The 15,983-nt window shown below is 43.4% G+C and overlaps 2 protein-coding genes across 3 annotated transcripts in view; both read right to left on the bottom strand.

The window, feature by feature from the left end:
* Window positions 1-6,726, bottom strand: part of stk10 (serine/threonine kinase 10) — a 62,168-nt gene extending 55,442 nt beyond the window's left edge. The window contains exon 1 of one of the 2 annotated variants that reach the window (XM_077224787.1): window positions 6,258-6,726. In XM_077224787.1, the coding sequence (XP_077080902.1) occupies window positions 6,258-6,416 (159 nt within the window). In that variant the 5' untranslated portion in view covers window positions 6,417-6,726. The remainder of the gene's footprint in view (window positions 1-6,257) is intronic. The other variant, XM_077224788.1, reaches the window with a different exon arrangement.
* A 997-nt stretch (window positions 6,727-7,723) lies between these two features.
* cytl1 (cytokine like 1) lies at window positions 7,724-8,988 on the bottom strand. The gene is made up of 4 exons (XM_077224753.1): window positions 8,716-8,988; window positions 8,591-8,635; window positions 8,187-8,333; window positions 7,724-7,873 (listed from the first exon to the last, which is right to left on the bottom strand). The coding sequence occupies exons 1-4, from the start codon at window positions 8,935-8,937 to the stop codon at window positions 7,814-7,816; spliced, it is 474 nt and encodes a 157-aa protein (XP_077080868.1). The 5' UTR covers window positions 8,938-8,988; the 3' UTR covers window positions 7,724-7,813.
* Between the last annotated feature and the right edge of the window lie 6,995 nt (window positions 8,989-15,983).

The raw sequence follows: 15,983 nt of genomic DNA, 5'->3' as shown, positions 1-15,983 counted from the left end.
CTCTACTTACGTGTAAAGCACAACTTGTGACGTCAGTGTAAATATCACAGGGTTCCCACTCTTTTTCAGCGATCATTTTCCAGGACTTTCACAGGACATTTTTAATTTTACTATGGCGGGAATAAAAGACAATGATCTCGCGCTGATATATTGCTCTCTAATCCTGAATTCGAAATCGCTCCATATATGCTCAGATAAGGCGCTATTTGAGGGGACAGCCATTTTGTAGTGCTGTCTGAAACCATAGTGGACATTACTGAGTGCACTCATTCAATCCCACATTGCACTGCAATAACGAGTGAGATGTACACTCAACATCTGTCCGAATTCACTCACTCATTTTCATTCACTCCTTCAAGTGAACAGTATTAGTGGACGAACGTAGGGAATAGTGAATGAGGGTTGAGGGGGCGATTTCGAATTCAGGCCAAGTCTCTAAAAGGCGTACAGTTAATTACCATGACTTAACTATAAAATCAGTTTCTAACCGGTGAAAGTTAAAAATAATCAAAAATTGTGAGATAAAAAGTTGCAATTACCTTTTCTCATTTTTTATTCAGTGGCCAGACACACGTTTCCATAGTTTATTGGCATGACTTAACTATTAAATCAGTTTTTAATACGAGCTCTTAATCATACATTATGACAAATTGTTCTTGTTACCAGAGTCAATATTATAACAAAAAATATTGGAACTATTTGAATGTTTTATTTAAAGCTCCAGTCAGTAACTGTTTTGGGTTAAAAATTATCCAAAATAAATTTGAGCAAGTACATAACCAGCCAGTGTTGAAAACTCTCTGCTTGCTGTAGCTCGATTCAAAACGGTAAGCTTGTAATAGTGTTTTTAATTCCAGTGGCACTGGTGGATTTCCGCAGGAAATTCAAACATGTCTTTGCGTCAATACGTCACATCTAAAGAAGGCGTCTCGGCTAGTAGACTATATTGTGTGTGAGGTTTGAGCAATATACCTTTTTTTTTTTGGCCAGTGATAATCTCTTTCTTCTCTGCTAAAGAAAAACCAAAGAACTTTCAAAAACATAATTTTCCAGGACAACAACAAGAACTTCCAGGACATTTTACATTTTCTCTAATTTTCCATGTGTAAGTTTATCAGCGATTTTCCAGGTTTTCCATGACAAGTGGGAACCCTGTATCAGCAGTACGTCACATACATTACTCTCATAAGTTGTGCTTTTACACTTAAGTGGAATCCGTATGTTCGTTCGGCCGGAAGCTGGTTATTTTACTTTATAAAGTTTTAAATATGAATATTTTGCATTTGGTTGCAACCCATGCCATTATAAAGCTCGGAAGCGTCAGGGTGTTTATTAATGTCCTAACTCAGATGGTATTCGTCTGAAAGAAGAAAGTCACATGGCATGAGGGTGAGTAAATCATGGGCTAATTTTAATTTTAAAGTGAACTACTCATTAAATTGCATCAAGGAAATTAATAAAAAAATATATGTTAAGTAGTAGAAACATATTCTAAAGTTAATAACCTAATAGGACCTATTCTTACACAATAAACAGAGTAACCTTGTGCCTCGAACAACACTATCTTTACACAAAAGCTAAGCCTTGGACTCATGTGTCATTATCATTGAATTTATTATGATAAATGGAGCCAATTTCACAACAATTCAATGACCAAATGAAAGGGCATGACAAATACAAATACATTTAAGTGTACGATTATCTCCCAGTCTTAAAGTTCAGTACAACGACTCCAATGGTTTCAAAGAATTGTGCAGCAACTGCAAAGCTACAAATAATATAATGGCGTAAACAATGAGCCCTAAACTAGATCCTTAAATGTGGAGAATGCTGTAGTTTAGCTAACATGCAGAAAATGTTCATCTCCACCCACAGAGAAGACGCTCTTATCATTGTAAAGCCAAAAGCACTGAACACTGGTGATTAGCAGACCTCGGGGATCTACGCCAGAAACACGTGAAGAACCACAACCACCATCTTCACCACTCGTCAAACTTTATCCCTGACCGGAGTTCAGTCGACAGGTTTCTGTTCACACTGCTGCCGTGTGCTTACACACGTGTGCCATCAATAATTAACAATCAAAGAGATACTCAGCATTAACTAAGCGAAACACCAGGAGAAAACAGACACTTCTCTCCTCCTCAGAGTCAGAGCCCGAAGTGAAGGACTCCAACACAATCAACCAGCTTCACACTCAAACACTGAAAGAAATCCTTACTAAATTATGTGACTCGTCTGAAATTTGCCCATGATTCGATTTAATTCAAATGAGTTATTTTGGTGCGAATCATATTTATTGTTAAAAGACAACCAGATAAATCAAATGCAGTATCAAACCAGTAAATAAATTATGTAATATTCCAATTATTTTGCAGAAGAGCACAAATAAACAAAATATCTGGCCATACTGTCTCTTTAATGTGATATTAAATATTAACTTTTTGTTTCTGAAATAATTATGACAATTAGTTACATTGATACGCACTAACATATGTTTGGTTTCGTTTTTTTATTATTTTTTTACTACATTTGGCAGTCATTTATTTTTCCCTGCCATTCTAGAGTAATTGTGAGATCTTGAGGATGAGGAAGTAGGCTATTAGGCCATACGTAATTCTCTAAACTGCAAATATGTAACAATATAGACAGTTTTGATGATTATAATGAGACTGTCCTAGCTTTATTTCATCACATCACTTGCTGTCAGTGTAGAGGTGTGAGGGGCCATTCACACAAAGTGTTTTTACATTCCAATGCGCTATTTTCATTGTTTTTCTATGTAAATTCGCGCTAGACGGGTGTGCGTAACGTTGCGCTCGCGTCTTTTGCAGTGTCTCGCGCATGACATGGCATTCTAAAAACGCGACCCTCAAGTTAAAATCAGTAAAACTTTTAACTTTTAAAACAGGTCTCAAAGACCATGCGTTTTTCCCCCATTCCACTGCTTGCGTCTCGCGTTTTTCAAAGCTATTGTTAGGAATTTCACAATTCGATTCGATTTCGATTCTTGAGGCTTCGATTCGATATTGATTTATTAGCTTCGATATCGATTCAATAATTAGTAAATACACAAGTAATTAAGTACTCGAGTATATTTTTAAATAATGTGTGCAGCATTACCAATGTTTAAGAACAAATTGACCCCAGCATGTTTCCTGTCATGGTTTATTTAGCAGAACAAACTGTACATTGTACATGCGTTGAATACAAACCACAACTGTAACAAACAGGTGCTTTATTAATACACCTCTAAAGTGAATGTAACTGTAATAGAAAGTATATTTCTTTCTTCCTATACATTCAAGTTATAAAAGAAATGTAAACAGAAACACAAAATGTGCATTCTCATTAAAAAAAAAGCGCTTCATGAGGCACACGCGCGCACATTCGCACACACACGCAAGGACTCTTCCTCTGTCGTGCGCGCGCTACGCGGTTTGGAGCTCGCGAGCTCTAGATTTCGGGAGATTTGAACTAATTTGCGTACATCAGGGAGCCGCTATCAATATGCGGGAGACTCCCGGAGACTTATTGTCGTTCTTGTTATCATTTAGGGGGACTTAGGAACATTTGGGGTAGCTTCAGCCCCCCTAAAATAGGCCTAACGACGTCACTGGTTGGCGGTGCAGGCTTGAACGGAGTGCAGCTGCTGTCCTTCATCTTGCTGTTTTGGTAAAGCGCGTCTTGTACAACGCTGAACGCTCTCACTAGAGTGTTGCCCACAGCGCCGCCACTGGCCGGTGGGCTGAATCGATTCATAGGATTTGATGAATCGATATTGAATTGAGAAACAGATAATTGCAATGCATTGATGAATCGATATTTTTACCCAGCCCTACCAGTAATATTATGAATTCTAACAATGGATGTTCGTGAATAAACGTGAACTACGCACAGGACAGTTGAAGGGCCAGAGCTTCATCGCCACGGACGTTTAAGCCTTGACAATTTAAATATCTAAGCGCAATAAGACGCGAAAGAGAGCTCATTTCGTTACTCGCGCTCTGTGTGGAAATTTTTGTGCGCAAACATCTGAAGCGTGCAGACAGCGCACAAATTCTAAACTTGAACACAGTTGAGAAAGTAAACGCGTGTCAGTATCAGTATATTAGATCCGTGCATTCGCTATTAAAGTGACAGTAGCCTAATATTCCTGCTGATGTCTGTGGTTTTAATGTTAATCAAACAACAAAGGACAAAGGAAAATCACTCTGCTCTTAACTGAATAGCTTTTGTAACTTTAATAAGGATGTTTAATTAAAATAGTGAAAATTATGCAGTGTTATTTTACATTTGCTTATTTTATTAAATTTTTGTACCTGGAAACTAGTGTCAGATCTTCCTGAAAAATCTAAAAAGCACTGTTTATTTCATTTGAATCTTTGTTATATTGTATTTATTTGTGATTTTGCTTCTAATTTGCTTATTTGTTCTTATTTTATTACTGACTATTTTGCTTGTCTTTAATAGGAAAATAGGAAATATTAGTTATTATTCACTGGTATCTAAAATGTTGGTGCCGTTACTGTTTTTGCAAAAACAGTTTCATGGCCAGTAAGAAATATTTATGGCGTCACCAGCCATTGGCAGTGTGGCAAAAAGTTAGTTTTAGTTTTAGTTTTAGTGAGTGTATAAAATCCCCTGTGTGTGTTAACAGGATGTTCTTTAATAGAGCCGCGTGTTTTAACATGTCCAGGTAAAAAAATCCACAGTGCGAAGGTGTAGGAGTTTGATCAGTCTCTGATTTGAGATTTCTTGGTCATGATTAATTGTTACTAAACAAAGACCAATGCAACAGTCAGAGAAACTTGTTGGGCTACTACACTTAAAGTGATACTCGCATTCATGTTGTTCCAAACCTGTATGAGTTTCTTTCTTCTGTTGAATACAAACATTGATTACCAACATTCTTCAATATATCCTCTTTTGTGTTCAACAGAAGAAAGAAACTCATACAGGTTTGGAACAACATGAGAAAATGATGACAACATTTCCATTTTTGGGTGAACTATCCCTTTAAAGCAAGACCAGATGATACAGTTTTGTAATGTTATTAGTAAAGCGTTTAAACATTTTTTTTTAACAAGTTCTCGAGTCTAAAGAACAGCACATTAGACAATACTACACTTTTTTCAATTCATTACACAATTACTCATTCCACCGTTAAAAAATGCAAATGTGCGCAAAACCTTCATATTATGGGCATGAATTATGAGAATTGCCCTATTGCAGTATTAGTGGATCGCTCCACTGCGAAAGCTGTCTTTACTAAGATTGTATTTAAACCCATTCAACCCGGGCTTTAAGGGTTAGAGGGTTACAGTGACCCTGGATGTCACACAACACTGTGTTGGGGACAAAAGGCAAATTCAGCATTTCCTACACGAGGGTTCCTCTCCGCCTATCGAAACTGCAGCACATTCCAGCATCTTCCTACACAGTGACTCCAAGTGGCCCCTGAGGGCCCCGGGCTGAACCCATGTGACCTGTCAGGGTGTCTCTGTGCCTGGAGAGTGACTGCCATTAACCGGAATGGTAATTGAGTTAGCCTATTTAATATTTGATCAGTTAGTCAAGATGATTTTACTGAGGGTATGAGGAGGGTAAGATGAGGGTAGTAACACCATAAAGGGACGCATCACTTCATGTCACATGTCAGTACATGAAATATTGAGTTGCGTTCAAAACCATCTAGTCAAGTCTCTTGATTGTCTCATAAGGGCATAAAAATACATAAATAACACAATTAAATACATAATTCAAGGGTTCTATGACAGAAAAGATCATGGATATATATATATATATATATATATATATATATATATATATATATGTGTGAACATGTTTTAGACTAAAAAGTGCGACAATAGATGTCAAATAAGGCGGCAAATTGTTTATATGGGTTTCGGAATTAATTCTAACTGTCATTAGCACAACAGTTTGCCAATTACGAGAACTTTTAAAAACCCTACTATGCTGAAGGCATAGCTTATGAATATACATTAGAAAAAATTACGTTCGCTAAGCCGGCCTAACTGATTGGCTGAAAGACAGCTACTGGTGAGCGGGTGCGCTAGTTAGCTGGCCAATCAGTGATTCTGGTAAAGGCCACGCTTATAAATATTAATCATTGTAATTAGTAAACGAAGCGACGTCAACATGACTACGATAATATTCATGTTCTAATCCCTTACCATAGTAGAAATCGTAGTTTCGTTTCGCTGTCTAACAGGTTTATTAATATCCGAACTCACCTTATAAACTTTACCGAAAGCACCGTCGCCCAATTCTCCGATAATTTCCCACATGTCGTTTGGATTTACATCCCGATGAACGTGCTCATATTGTTTGGTTTTCTTCTTGATTTCAAGTGCAGGAAACCGGATCATCTTGCTGAATTTTGCAAAAGCCATTTTAAAAAAATAAAATAAAATACAGGTAGGAGCCTCAAATGCTAAAAAAAACTGATTATGTAGATGATAAATTAACGTTAGTTGGCTTCAGAAAAAAACAAAAGCGTCTGGGCTGAAAACTATCCGATACTCCACGGGAAATATAGACATCTTCATCACTTAAAAAAAATGAAAATAACTTCAGGTTGTAATAGAGTTATTCCACTCCATCCATGAGAAAACATGCGCCGTCTGAGGCGAGTGAAACACTCATGTTCACCTGTTCACTCTGCTGTCGTGTGTGTGAGTGAGAGAGAGCCACGCCCCCTGCACAGAATTATGGGAATTGTAGTTTTTAAAGTTCATCATAAAGTAGCCTAAACAACACTACAGAATTGTTTTGTATTTGCGGTGCTGCCTTGTTATATCGTATATATCTCACTATGTCCTGTTCTAGAAGCTAAAACAAGAAAATAAAATAATAAAGTAGCCTAGCCTATATGAGCAATTCAAGCATTTTAAACAAACCATTTTAATGTTTTTTATTTTATTTATTTAAGTAATCGTAATATTTGTATTTAATAATGTTATTGTAATACTCTAGTCAAGACGCACAGAAAAAAAACTACGGATAAAATATGAAAAAGCTCGAGTTAAAAACAAAACTGCTGCACACAATCTCCACCTTGTGGTGAATTTTTGGTACTTTTTTTTCTTTTATTTAGAATACAAAACACGCCATGATGGTATATCATCATAATACACCGTACACAACACTTTATATTGCATATAGTGAATATAAAACAATATTTAAAGCAATAAACATTAAAAAAGTTACAAATAACGATTTTCGTCACATTACAGCACTGCAGTTTTATATACACGTAGGCCTACTGTATATGTAGTCAATGATGTGACGATATATCTTTTTTTCCCCCAGATGTTTAGTTGTTTGAAAATACATTAAAAATGGCATTCTTAAATACATTCCATGCATGTTTTGAATGTATTAGCCTTAATCATTTTCTTTAAAATTTTTGCAGGTCTTTAAATGAAGTCAAGCGGAACAACTTTAGAATAAGCAATTTTGTAATTTTATTCCTATGAAAGACGTGAATATTTATTTTTGTAATATTCCTAATATTTGAAAATATTTTGTCCATCAAATCAAAGGCTGTGTCATGTAACCAATATGCAAGACGCTACATTATTACCATGTGATAAAAACATTTAAACATTGAAAACCTTAAATCATGATGATGATGTGAACTTTTAGATGTAAAAATGTTGAAAGCCTAAATGTTTTTTTGTTTCTTTGTTTTTTCTCAAAACTACTGATTATGAATAACATCTGTTATCATGCTGAGTAATGGGCTCTTTATGATCTTTGTCCTGTCCTCCTCCAAGCTGAGATGATTTCAGCCTCTCTGTCCTCTGAACTGTAATGCTTCACAGTTATCACGGGTAAAAACCAAGTCCTGAAACAGATCAACTCAGTTATAGCAAGGGCACACAGTATAAAAAAAAGAATATAAAATAAATTAATTAAAAACTGGTTAGGGACAGGTTTGGTCGTATGGGTTTAAGGGTGAGTTAATGTTTAGATGGATATAATTGAAATTTATTACGGCTGTAATTACATGCATGTATTTTTTAAACATAAGTTCAATGTAAAAACATGCATGTACACAATAAGTGCAACTTATCAAATGATTCATTTAAATGTCAGTAGTTAAAGACACCTAATATAAAGCAGGACCAAAAATTGTCTGAAATAAATGCTTGACTTACGCCGTGACATTTTTGTGAAATAATGATATAGAGTTGTCTAATCATGGCAGCGAGAGTTTGGACTTTCCTGTTGTAGGAACACCGGCGTTCTCTCAGGCCGCCCAGCAGAGACACATAAGAGTTCATAGTGGGCATTACACAAGCGTTCTGTCATCATAAACAACATATATGACTGACCACACAAGGCTTTTAACATATTTCAAAGCACACATATAAAGGGAGTGATAAAAAAAAAAGATCTGAATCTTAAGTTTATTATTATTATTATTTCTTGATGATTACTGAGGTGGAATCTGATCCAGACATGAGATTCTGAAATGTGCTTAAAATTATTTTACATTTCAAACAAGCTTTATCTCTCAAATGTTGAATGCATAATTCTGCAATAGTTTGTTAGTACTTACATGAACATCGATGTACAGGTCGGGCAGGTGAGCTGCGCATCTGTACTGCAACACAAGGCACAATAAAAACTTTTGTTTTGTCATGGCGTTGTTGTACTCACCTCAAGTGGATGTGTTAGACTTACAGTGTCGTGGTCTTTTTTAATGTCCGCCGCTCTCTGAGTGATTTCTGTACCCATGTTCAGCACTTTCGTGTAACAGGTTGGTGGTATGGGGTACGGCTGAGCCCAAACCATGGGCATCAGAACCAGAACCAGAACCAGAACCATGCTTTCTGCTGTCTGTGAACAACACTGCTGTCTGTGTGCTGCATTTATACACCGCAAATTCAAACATGGTGTGTTCATTACCAAACATCACATGATATATGAATCAATTAGCCTGGAATTCACATCATTGTCTTATCCTGTTGATGAAAGACTGGTGCCCGTGGTTTTGCTCACCCAAGTGTTGTCAGAATATCCCACAATATATGCAGGAGTATCTAAATACACAATGACAATTGTAAACAACGTAATAAACATGAATCATGTCAATATTTAGCACCACAAAAATGTTTTGCACAAATTACAAACAACAATTTTTGCTCCAATAAAGATAGTTAGTGTGCTTGTTTACCAGGAAGACAGCAGTGCCAATGAAGAAATGATTGAGATTAAATACTTAAGTATTGTATAGTTTTTGTTAGTGTCCTTTTATATGTTTTATTGCATAAAAAGTTATTTCCACCACAGAATGTTCTTCTGAAAGAGTAGGCTAATCTCCTGATCAAAAAACATGCAAAGAAGAAGCAGAAACAAGTGATATTAGGCTGAATCCAAAATCGCCCCCTATACCCTTAAATAGGGCGTTATTTGAGGGGACATTTGGTGAAATACACTCAAAATTGAACCTAGATCCTGGGTCAGAGGTAGCCTGGCTCCGCCCTCCTACGTAGTTCCGCTCAATTTTCCTTTTCCTTCAGTACTACCTCTGGGATTGTGCTGTAGTCTTTGGTTCCCTAACAAGGCTACGGAACTTCGACATTACGGATGTCGTATATGGGAACTCCTCTCATCCTTCACTTCTGCTGAAATCTTATAGGCTAACGCCAGCAGAGCTGGCTAATTGACGCAAAATATGCAAATACTGACACCTCGTAGAAGTAATAAGCAAGTGGAGCGTCAATTCCTCTTCAGAATCTCTCTCTTCACGCTCAAATCGTGTGCTAGAAAGCTGATACTCCACTAACAACTTATTATTTCGCCGTCGTTGAAGTTGCGCCGAGATGCTTGCACTGTCTCCTGCATCCGATGGCAACTATTTGCAACCTGTGTTCGGGCCCCTTCGTGCCCCCGGACACGCACCTGTTCTGCATCGCGTGTATGGGGCTGGCCCATGCTGTGTCAGCCCTCAGGGACGAAGGGTCCTGCGACCTCTGCGCGGACATGCCTCTTCGAACTCTCAAAGCCAGGAGGGAAGAGGCTTGCGCAGCAGCGGGGATCGGGTCTACCGCCGCCATTGAGCCGCTGGTAGCCCCCCCCAACCGCGGAGTCGAGGTTCGTCCCCCGGTGAGCTTTCCCGACCCCACCTTCCAGCCCCCTCGCGAGGTCGCTGACTTCGTTTCCTTCGGGGCGAGTGAGGAAGACGACTCCATGTCTCTGTCTGCCTCCGAGAACGACTAGGGTGCGGAGCAGGCCGCACCGCGGGCGGCCGCGGAGCAAGAGACCCCGGCGGACCTGCAGGACGAGCTCTTCCGTATCCTCTCGAAGGCCGTCGAAGAACTGGACCTCTCGTGGAAGGCTCCTGATGAACCTTCTAAGAGCAAGCTGGATACGTGGTTCCTCCAATCGAGCCGCCGTCAGGCCGCTTCGAAAAGAGGAACACCGTTTTTTCCGGACGTGCATGAGCACGTGGTGAAGTCGTGGGTGGCCCCGCAATCGGCGCGCACTCTCACATCCACCCTGGCCATGTTTGCCCCCGTGGACGAGGCGGGGGACCACGGCTACCTCCGAATCCCCCCCGTCGAGGAGACCGTCAGCGCGCACCTCTGCCCGTCGGCTCCCGCCCTGGGCTCGGACCGCAGCCTGCCGTCCCGAGCCTGCAGATTTACGGCCCACCAGGCTAACAAGGCCTACGGTGCCGCGGGGGAGGCGGTTTCCGTGTTGCATGGCATGGCCGTTCTCCAAGTGCTGCAGGCTAAGCAGCTCAAGTCTCTGGATGACGCCACCTCTATTGACGCTGACGCCATTCGAGATCTCCGTTCGGCCACGGACCTCGCGCTCCTGGCCACGAAGCGTTCGGCCCAGGCGATTGGACGTTCGATGGGGTTCCTGGTGGTCCTCCACAGACATCTGTGGCTCACCCTGTCGGACGTCCAGGAGGCCGATAGGAAGACGCTGCTGAACGCACCGATCTCCCCTGCAGGCCTGTTCGGAGACGCCGTGGAGAAAGTCACCGAGCGTTACTCCGAGACGCAGAAGAAGGCGAAGGCTATGAGCCACGTGATTCCTCGGAGGGCGCCGCCGCCTCCGCAGCCGCAGCCGCAGCCTCGCTCCCGCTCGTCTTCCGCCTCGGGCCGCCAACCTCAGACCGCGGCTAGAAGACAGACAGCGCCCCGCCCGGGACTGGATGCTCGTAGAGGCCGTAGCAGCCAGTGGCAGGGAGCGGGTAGCAAGAGGACGCAGAGGAGCCCGCGCAGAAAGCCCACCGTGTCCCCTGCGAGGCCCAAGCAGTCGTCCTGACCACTCGGGCAAGAGGAGAAGAGAGCGCCAGATAAGCCCCGCGTCCAAGCGGTGCGCTCTAATGCACTTGGTCCCTCAGCGTTCCGCGAGCGACGCGTGCAGTTGTTTTGTGAATGTTGTCAATGTTGTTTCTTGTTCAAAAATAAAGCAGATCACTACTTCACAAACAGAGCTTTTTTCTCCTCTTGCACCACACACTGTGTTACCCGCCCTGCCTTCGAGCAGCGCAGAGTCACGGTCAATAAATATTCCCAGCCCTCGCATAGCGGCGATGACCGCAGGTTTAGATCAGCCCACGCTCAGTCGCTTTCAGGCAGCGTGGGAAGCTATACCGGGCATTTCGCCGTGGGTGTTGAATATAATTCGGCACGGGTACACACTTCAGTTCAAACGCAGACCACCCCGCTTCCGCGGCGTAATTCAGTCATTAACTTTGCCCCAAAACGCTCATGTGCTGAGGCAAGAAGTGTGCAACTTGCTTGAAAAGAAGGCTATAGAACCGGTTCCCCCGAGGGAGCGGGAGAGCGGATTCTACAGCCGCTACTTCGTTGTGCCGAAGAAGGGAGGGGGTCTCCGCCCCATTCTGGATCTGAGACCCGTCAACAGAACGTTTCACAAGCGCGCTTTCAGGATGACTACTCTGAAGCAAATCCTGGCGCAAATTCGCCCCGGGATTGGTTCGCTTCAGTGGATTTAAAGGACGCTTACTTTCATATCCAGATAGTAAAACGTCACAGGCGATTCCTGAGGTTTGCATTCCAGAATTCGGTGTACCAATATACAGTGCTCCCGTTTGGACTAGCCCTTGCTCCCCGAACATTTTCGAAATGCGTGGACGCGGCACTTTCACCCCTCAGATCGAGCGGGATGCGCGTCTTGAACTATCTGGACGACTGGCTGGTTCTCGCGCAGTCGAGAGAAATGCTGGTCAGCCATGTGGAAGCCCTCCTTCGACACTTGGAGATGCTCGGTTTGAGGGTGAACGCCCAGAAAAGTGTCCTCACACCGAGCCAGACTACAACATTCCTGGGAGTGTGCTTGGATTCGGTGAGAATGAGAGCGCGCCTCTCCCCCGAGCGAGCAGAGGCTCTGAGTTCTTCTGGCGGTCTCTTCAGACCTGGCAGGCTTGTCCCACTGAAAGAGTTTCAGAGGCTACTGGGACGGATGGCAGCGGCTTCTTATGTGTGTCATCTGGGGCTGCTGCATATGAGAACGCTGCAACACTGGCTGAAAACGCACGTCCTCCCGAGTGAGTGATATTCTGGCCACAAGCGCATTATGGTCACCCGCGGATGTGCCCGCACCCTGGCCCCGTGGAGGAACCCAGATCTCTTCAGCTCAGGCGTCCCTATGGGCATAGTGACGCGGCGCGTGGAGGTCCTGACGGACGCTTCGTCCACCGGATGGGGAGCCGTCTGCTTGGGAAAGCCCGCCTCGGGTCGGTGGTCAGGGAAGCAGATGGAGTGGCACATAAATCGTCTGGAACTAGAAGCGGTCTCTCTAGCTCTAAAAGCCTTCCGGTCTCGGCTGGAGCAACAGCATGTGTTGATTCGGACCGACAACACTTCCGTGGTCTCCTACATAAATCGCCAAGGCGGTGTACATTCCAGAGCCCTATTCAGGCAGGCGGAATCCCTTCTGCTATGGGCGGACCGGTTTTTCCTCTCGCTGAGAGCGGCTCACATCCCCGGCGTTCTGAATCGCGGGGCGGATATGCTCTCGAGAAGCGGGATTCCCCAAGCAGAGTGGAGGCTTCACCCCGGGACGGTTCAGCTGATATGGAATCGTTTCGGCAGAGCGGAGGTCGACCTCTTTGCGTCGAGCGAGAACGCGCATTGTCAGATGTTCTTCTCACTGTCTCGTTCCCCCCGGGAGGTCGACGCGCTGACTGCGTGGTGGCCGAGAGTCCGTCTCTATGCTTTTCCTCTGTAAAAATTTTGCCCATGGTGTTGTGCAAAATCAGGGAGGAGAAGGCGGCGGTGACTCTGGTAGCCCTGAACTGGCCGAATCAGCCCTGGTTCGCGGATTTGGTAGAGTTACTGGCAGGACAGCCATGGGAGATTCCGCTCAGGACGGACCTTCTGTCTCAGGCGATCGGAACGATCTGGCATCCCAACCCCGGGCTGTGGAGCCTCCATGTGTGGCCGCTGCAGGATCGCTGAGCGGGGGGGACGCGCTGCACTCGCGAGTTTTGAATACCATCGCGGAGGCGCGAGCCCCGTCCAACAGGCGCCTGTATGCTCTGAATTGGGGTGTATTCTCAAAATGGTGTAAGGTTGTAGGTATAGACCCAGCGAACAGTCAGATATTCTACGCTTCCTTCAGTACAGGATGGATGAAGGGAGCCTACCATCCACTCTGAAGGTATATGTTGCCGCTGTTGCCGCGTTTCACCCCCCTATTGACGGACAGTCTATCGGTAGACATGCGTCGGTGACATGGTTCCTCAAGGGAGCTAGGAGATTATGCTCTGCACGGCCGCCTTCGGTGCCGCCGTGGGATTTAACGTTGGTCTTAGAGGCTTTGTCGCGACCACCTTTCGAGCCCTTAGCTTCGATTGCTTCAGAGCGCAGATTGTTTCTCTCCCTGCCTTGTCCACTGAGCCACCAACCTCTCAGGATTTGGTTGCTCAGAGTGCTGTTTGCCCAGTCAGAGCGCTCAGAGAATACTTTTCTCTCTCAGCCGTTTTTCGACAATCAGACCAGCTGTTTGTGTGCTTTGGTGGGTGCAACAAGGGACGGGGGGTCTCTAAACAGAGGCTTGCTCACTGGATTGTGGACGCTATTGTTTTGGCTTATGATTGTCTGGGGCAGGAATGCCCCCTTAACGTCAAGACCCATTCGACTAGAGAGATTGCCTCCTCGTGGGCTTGGACTAAGGGTATGTCTATTCAGGATTTATGTCTTGCAGCTGGCTGGTATTCTCAGAACACGTTTGCCAGGTTTTACAAGTTGGATTTGCCCTCTGTAGCGTCTCGAGTGCTTTCGGTGAGTTGATTTCACTCACAGCATTGTATAGAGCTGCTCTTCGCTTTGCTTATGAGTTGTTCTGTGTGCTATATTGTGTGTTTGTACTGTTGTCACCGCTATGCGTTGGCCTTCTCTTACTGTGGTTATTGCCCTGTTTTTCGACAGTGCAAATTTCCCCCGGTTATACTGCTCGGGATATGCAAATGCTGGCAGTGTATTGTGAGCTTGTGATTGGTCCCTTTGGGCCTATCAGAGGTTAGAGGTTCGCTATTGGTCAATCTCGGCCTATCAGATGCTTGCATACTGGGGGGGTGGTCTTCGTATTGGGTCTGTTGTCAGTGGTTGTTTGGCTGCCACGGCGGGATACTACACAGTTCCCATATACGACATCCGTAATGTCGAAGTTCCGTAGCCTTGATAGTGAACGTCTCCGGTTACTTTCGTAACCTCGGTTCCCTGAAAGGCAAGGAACGAGACATTACGCTCGCCGCCGTGTTCACTATTGTTTTAGCGTTTTTGATCGATTCTGAAGAGGAATTGACGCTGCACTTGCTTATTACTGCTACGAGGTGTCAGTATTTGCATATATTGCGTCAATTAGCCAGCTCTGCTGGCGTTAGACTATAAGATTTCAGCAGAAGTGAAGGATAAGAGGAGTTCCCATATACGACATCCGTAATGTCTCGTTCCTTGCCTTTCAGGGAACCGAGGTTACGAAAGTAACCGGAGACGTTTTCTCCGTTCAAGTTTTTACCGGGCCAATCAGCGAACAGAGGGAGTGGCTGAGAATGATGACGTTGATGTCATGCGTTATTTTTAGTTGTACTTCAGTAATGGCAGCGGAGAAAGATGCGAGCGAAGGCATTCGGTCCATTGTGGCAACGCTGCCGAATATCAAGAAGTTAAAGCAGTGTTACTCATTGCGCGGCTCGCGAGCCGCATGCGGCTCGCCAAGCTTTCATTTGTGGCTTGCATGGCAGTAAATAATACAGTGATATGATCAAGCAGTCACTACAGATATTTAATAAAAACATTTAAAAAGAAGTAGGACTATAACATAACCCATTAAAAATTCAAAGTGTCAGCTCTATTTTCAAATAATTTTGATCGGATTGAAAGGGGTGGTTTATCGAGAGAACATGTACACTTGATCGATTGAAAACCGAAACTGAAAGGACGCCGTCCGTCGCGCTGAACGCGCTGTTCTTCTGATGAATAAAGTGTCGTATAAACGAGTGTCACGTCGTTCTATAATTCTCCTTTCACTCAGTATTTGTGAAGTGAAGAAGGACATAGGCTCACCAGTCCTTGTTTCAGATTCTCATCCACAGACGACTGATTTTGGACATTTTTACTGCGTGATCAATACAAACAGCACTGCATAACGGTTCATCATAGTCTCCAAATTATGACCAGAATTTGATATTAAGTCTGCTGTTTAAAACTAATAAAGAACCAATCTAGGAAAATGGTTATTACGCGACAACAGCGGGAAACTTTGTATATTTGTGCAGTGTGCGAAGGTCAAAAAACCTATTCCCAATTTGAATCTTTTGACTTATAAACGAGCACATCACCCCGATCATGCATCATATCACAATGTTAAGCATTCATGTAAACTACAATACATTCAGATTAATCAATCACAATGAATTCAGACCGATTGAAACAAAAGTTGTGCATGTAAACATATCCAGTCCC

This window comes from Siphateles boraxobius, unplaced genomic scaffold, assembly GCF_051911475.1.
Source record: "Siphateles boraxobius isolate OS27281-9 unplaced genomic scaffold, OSU_SipBor_1 92, whole genome shotgun sequence".
Taxonomy (NCBI): Eukaryota; Metazoa; Chordata; class Actinopteri; order Cypriniformes; family Leuciscidae; genus Siphateles; species Siphateles boraxobius.
The sequence above is the reverse complement of the archived record's forward strand: the minus strand, read 5'-3'. Positions and strand labels throughout refer to the sequence as shown.

Coding starts and splice junctions, on each gene's coding strand:
- cytl1 (XM_077224753.1), bottom strand. CDS start 8,937: ATGAACACACCATGTTTGAATTTGCGGTGTATAAATGCAGCACACAGA. Junction 8,334..8,590: donor ACCTGTACATCGATGTTCAT/GTAAGTACTAAC, acceptor TTATGATGACAG/AACGCTTGTGTAATGCCCAC. Junction 7,874..8,186: donor TTTCACAAAAATGTCACGGC/GTAAGTCAAGCA, acceptor GATCTGTTTCAG/GACTTGGTTTTTACCCGTGA.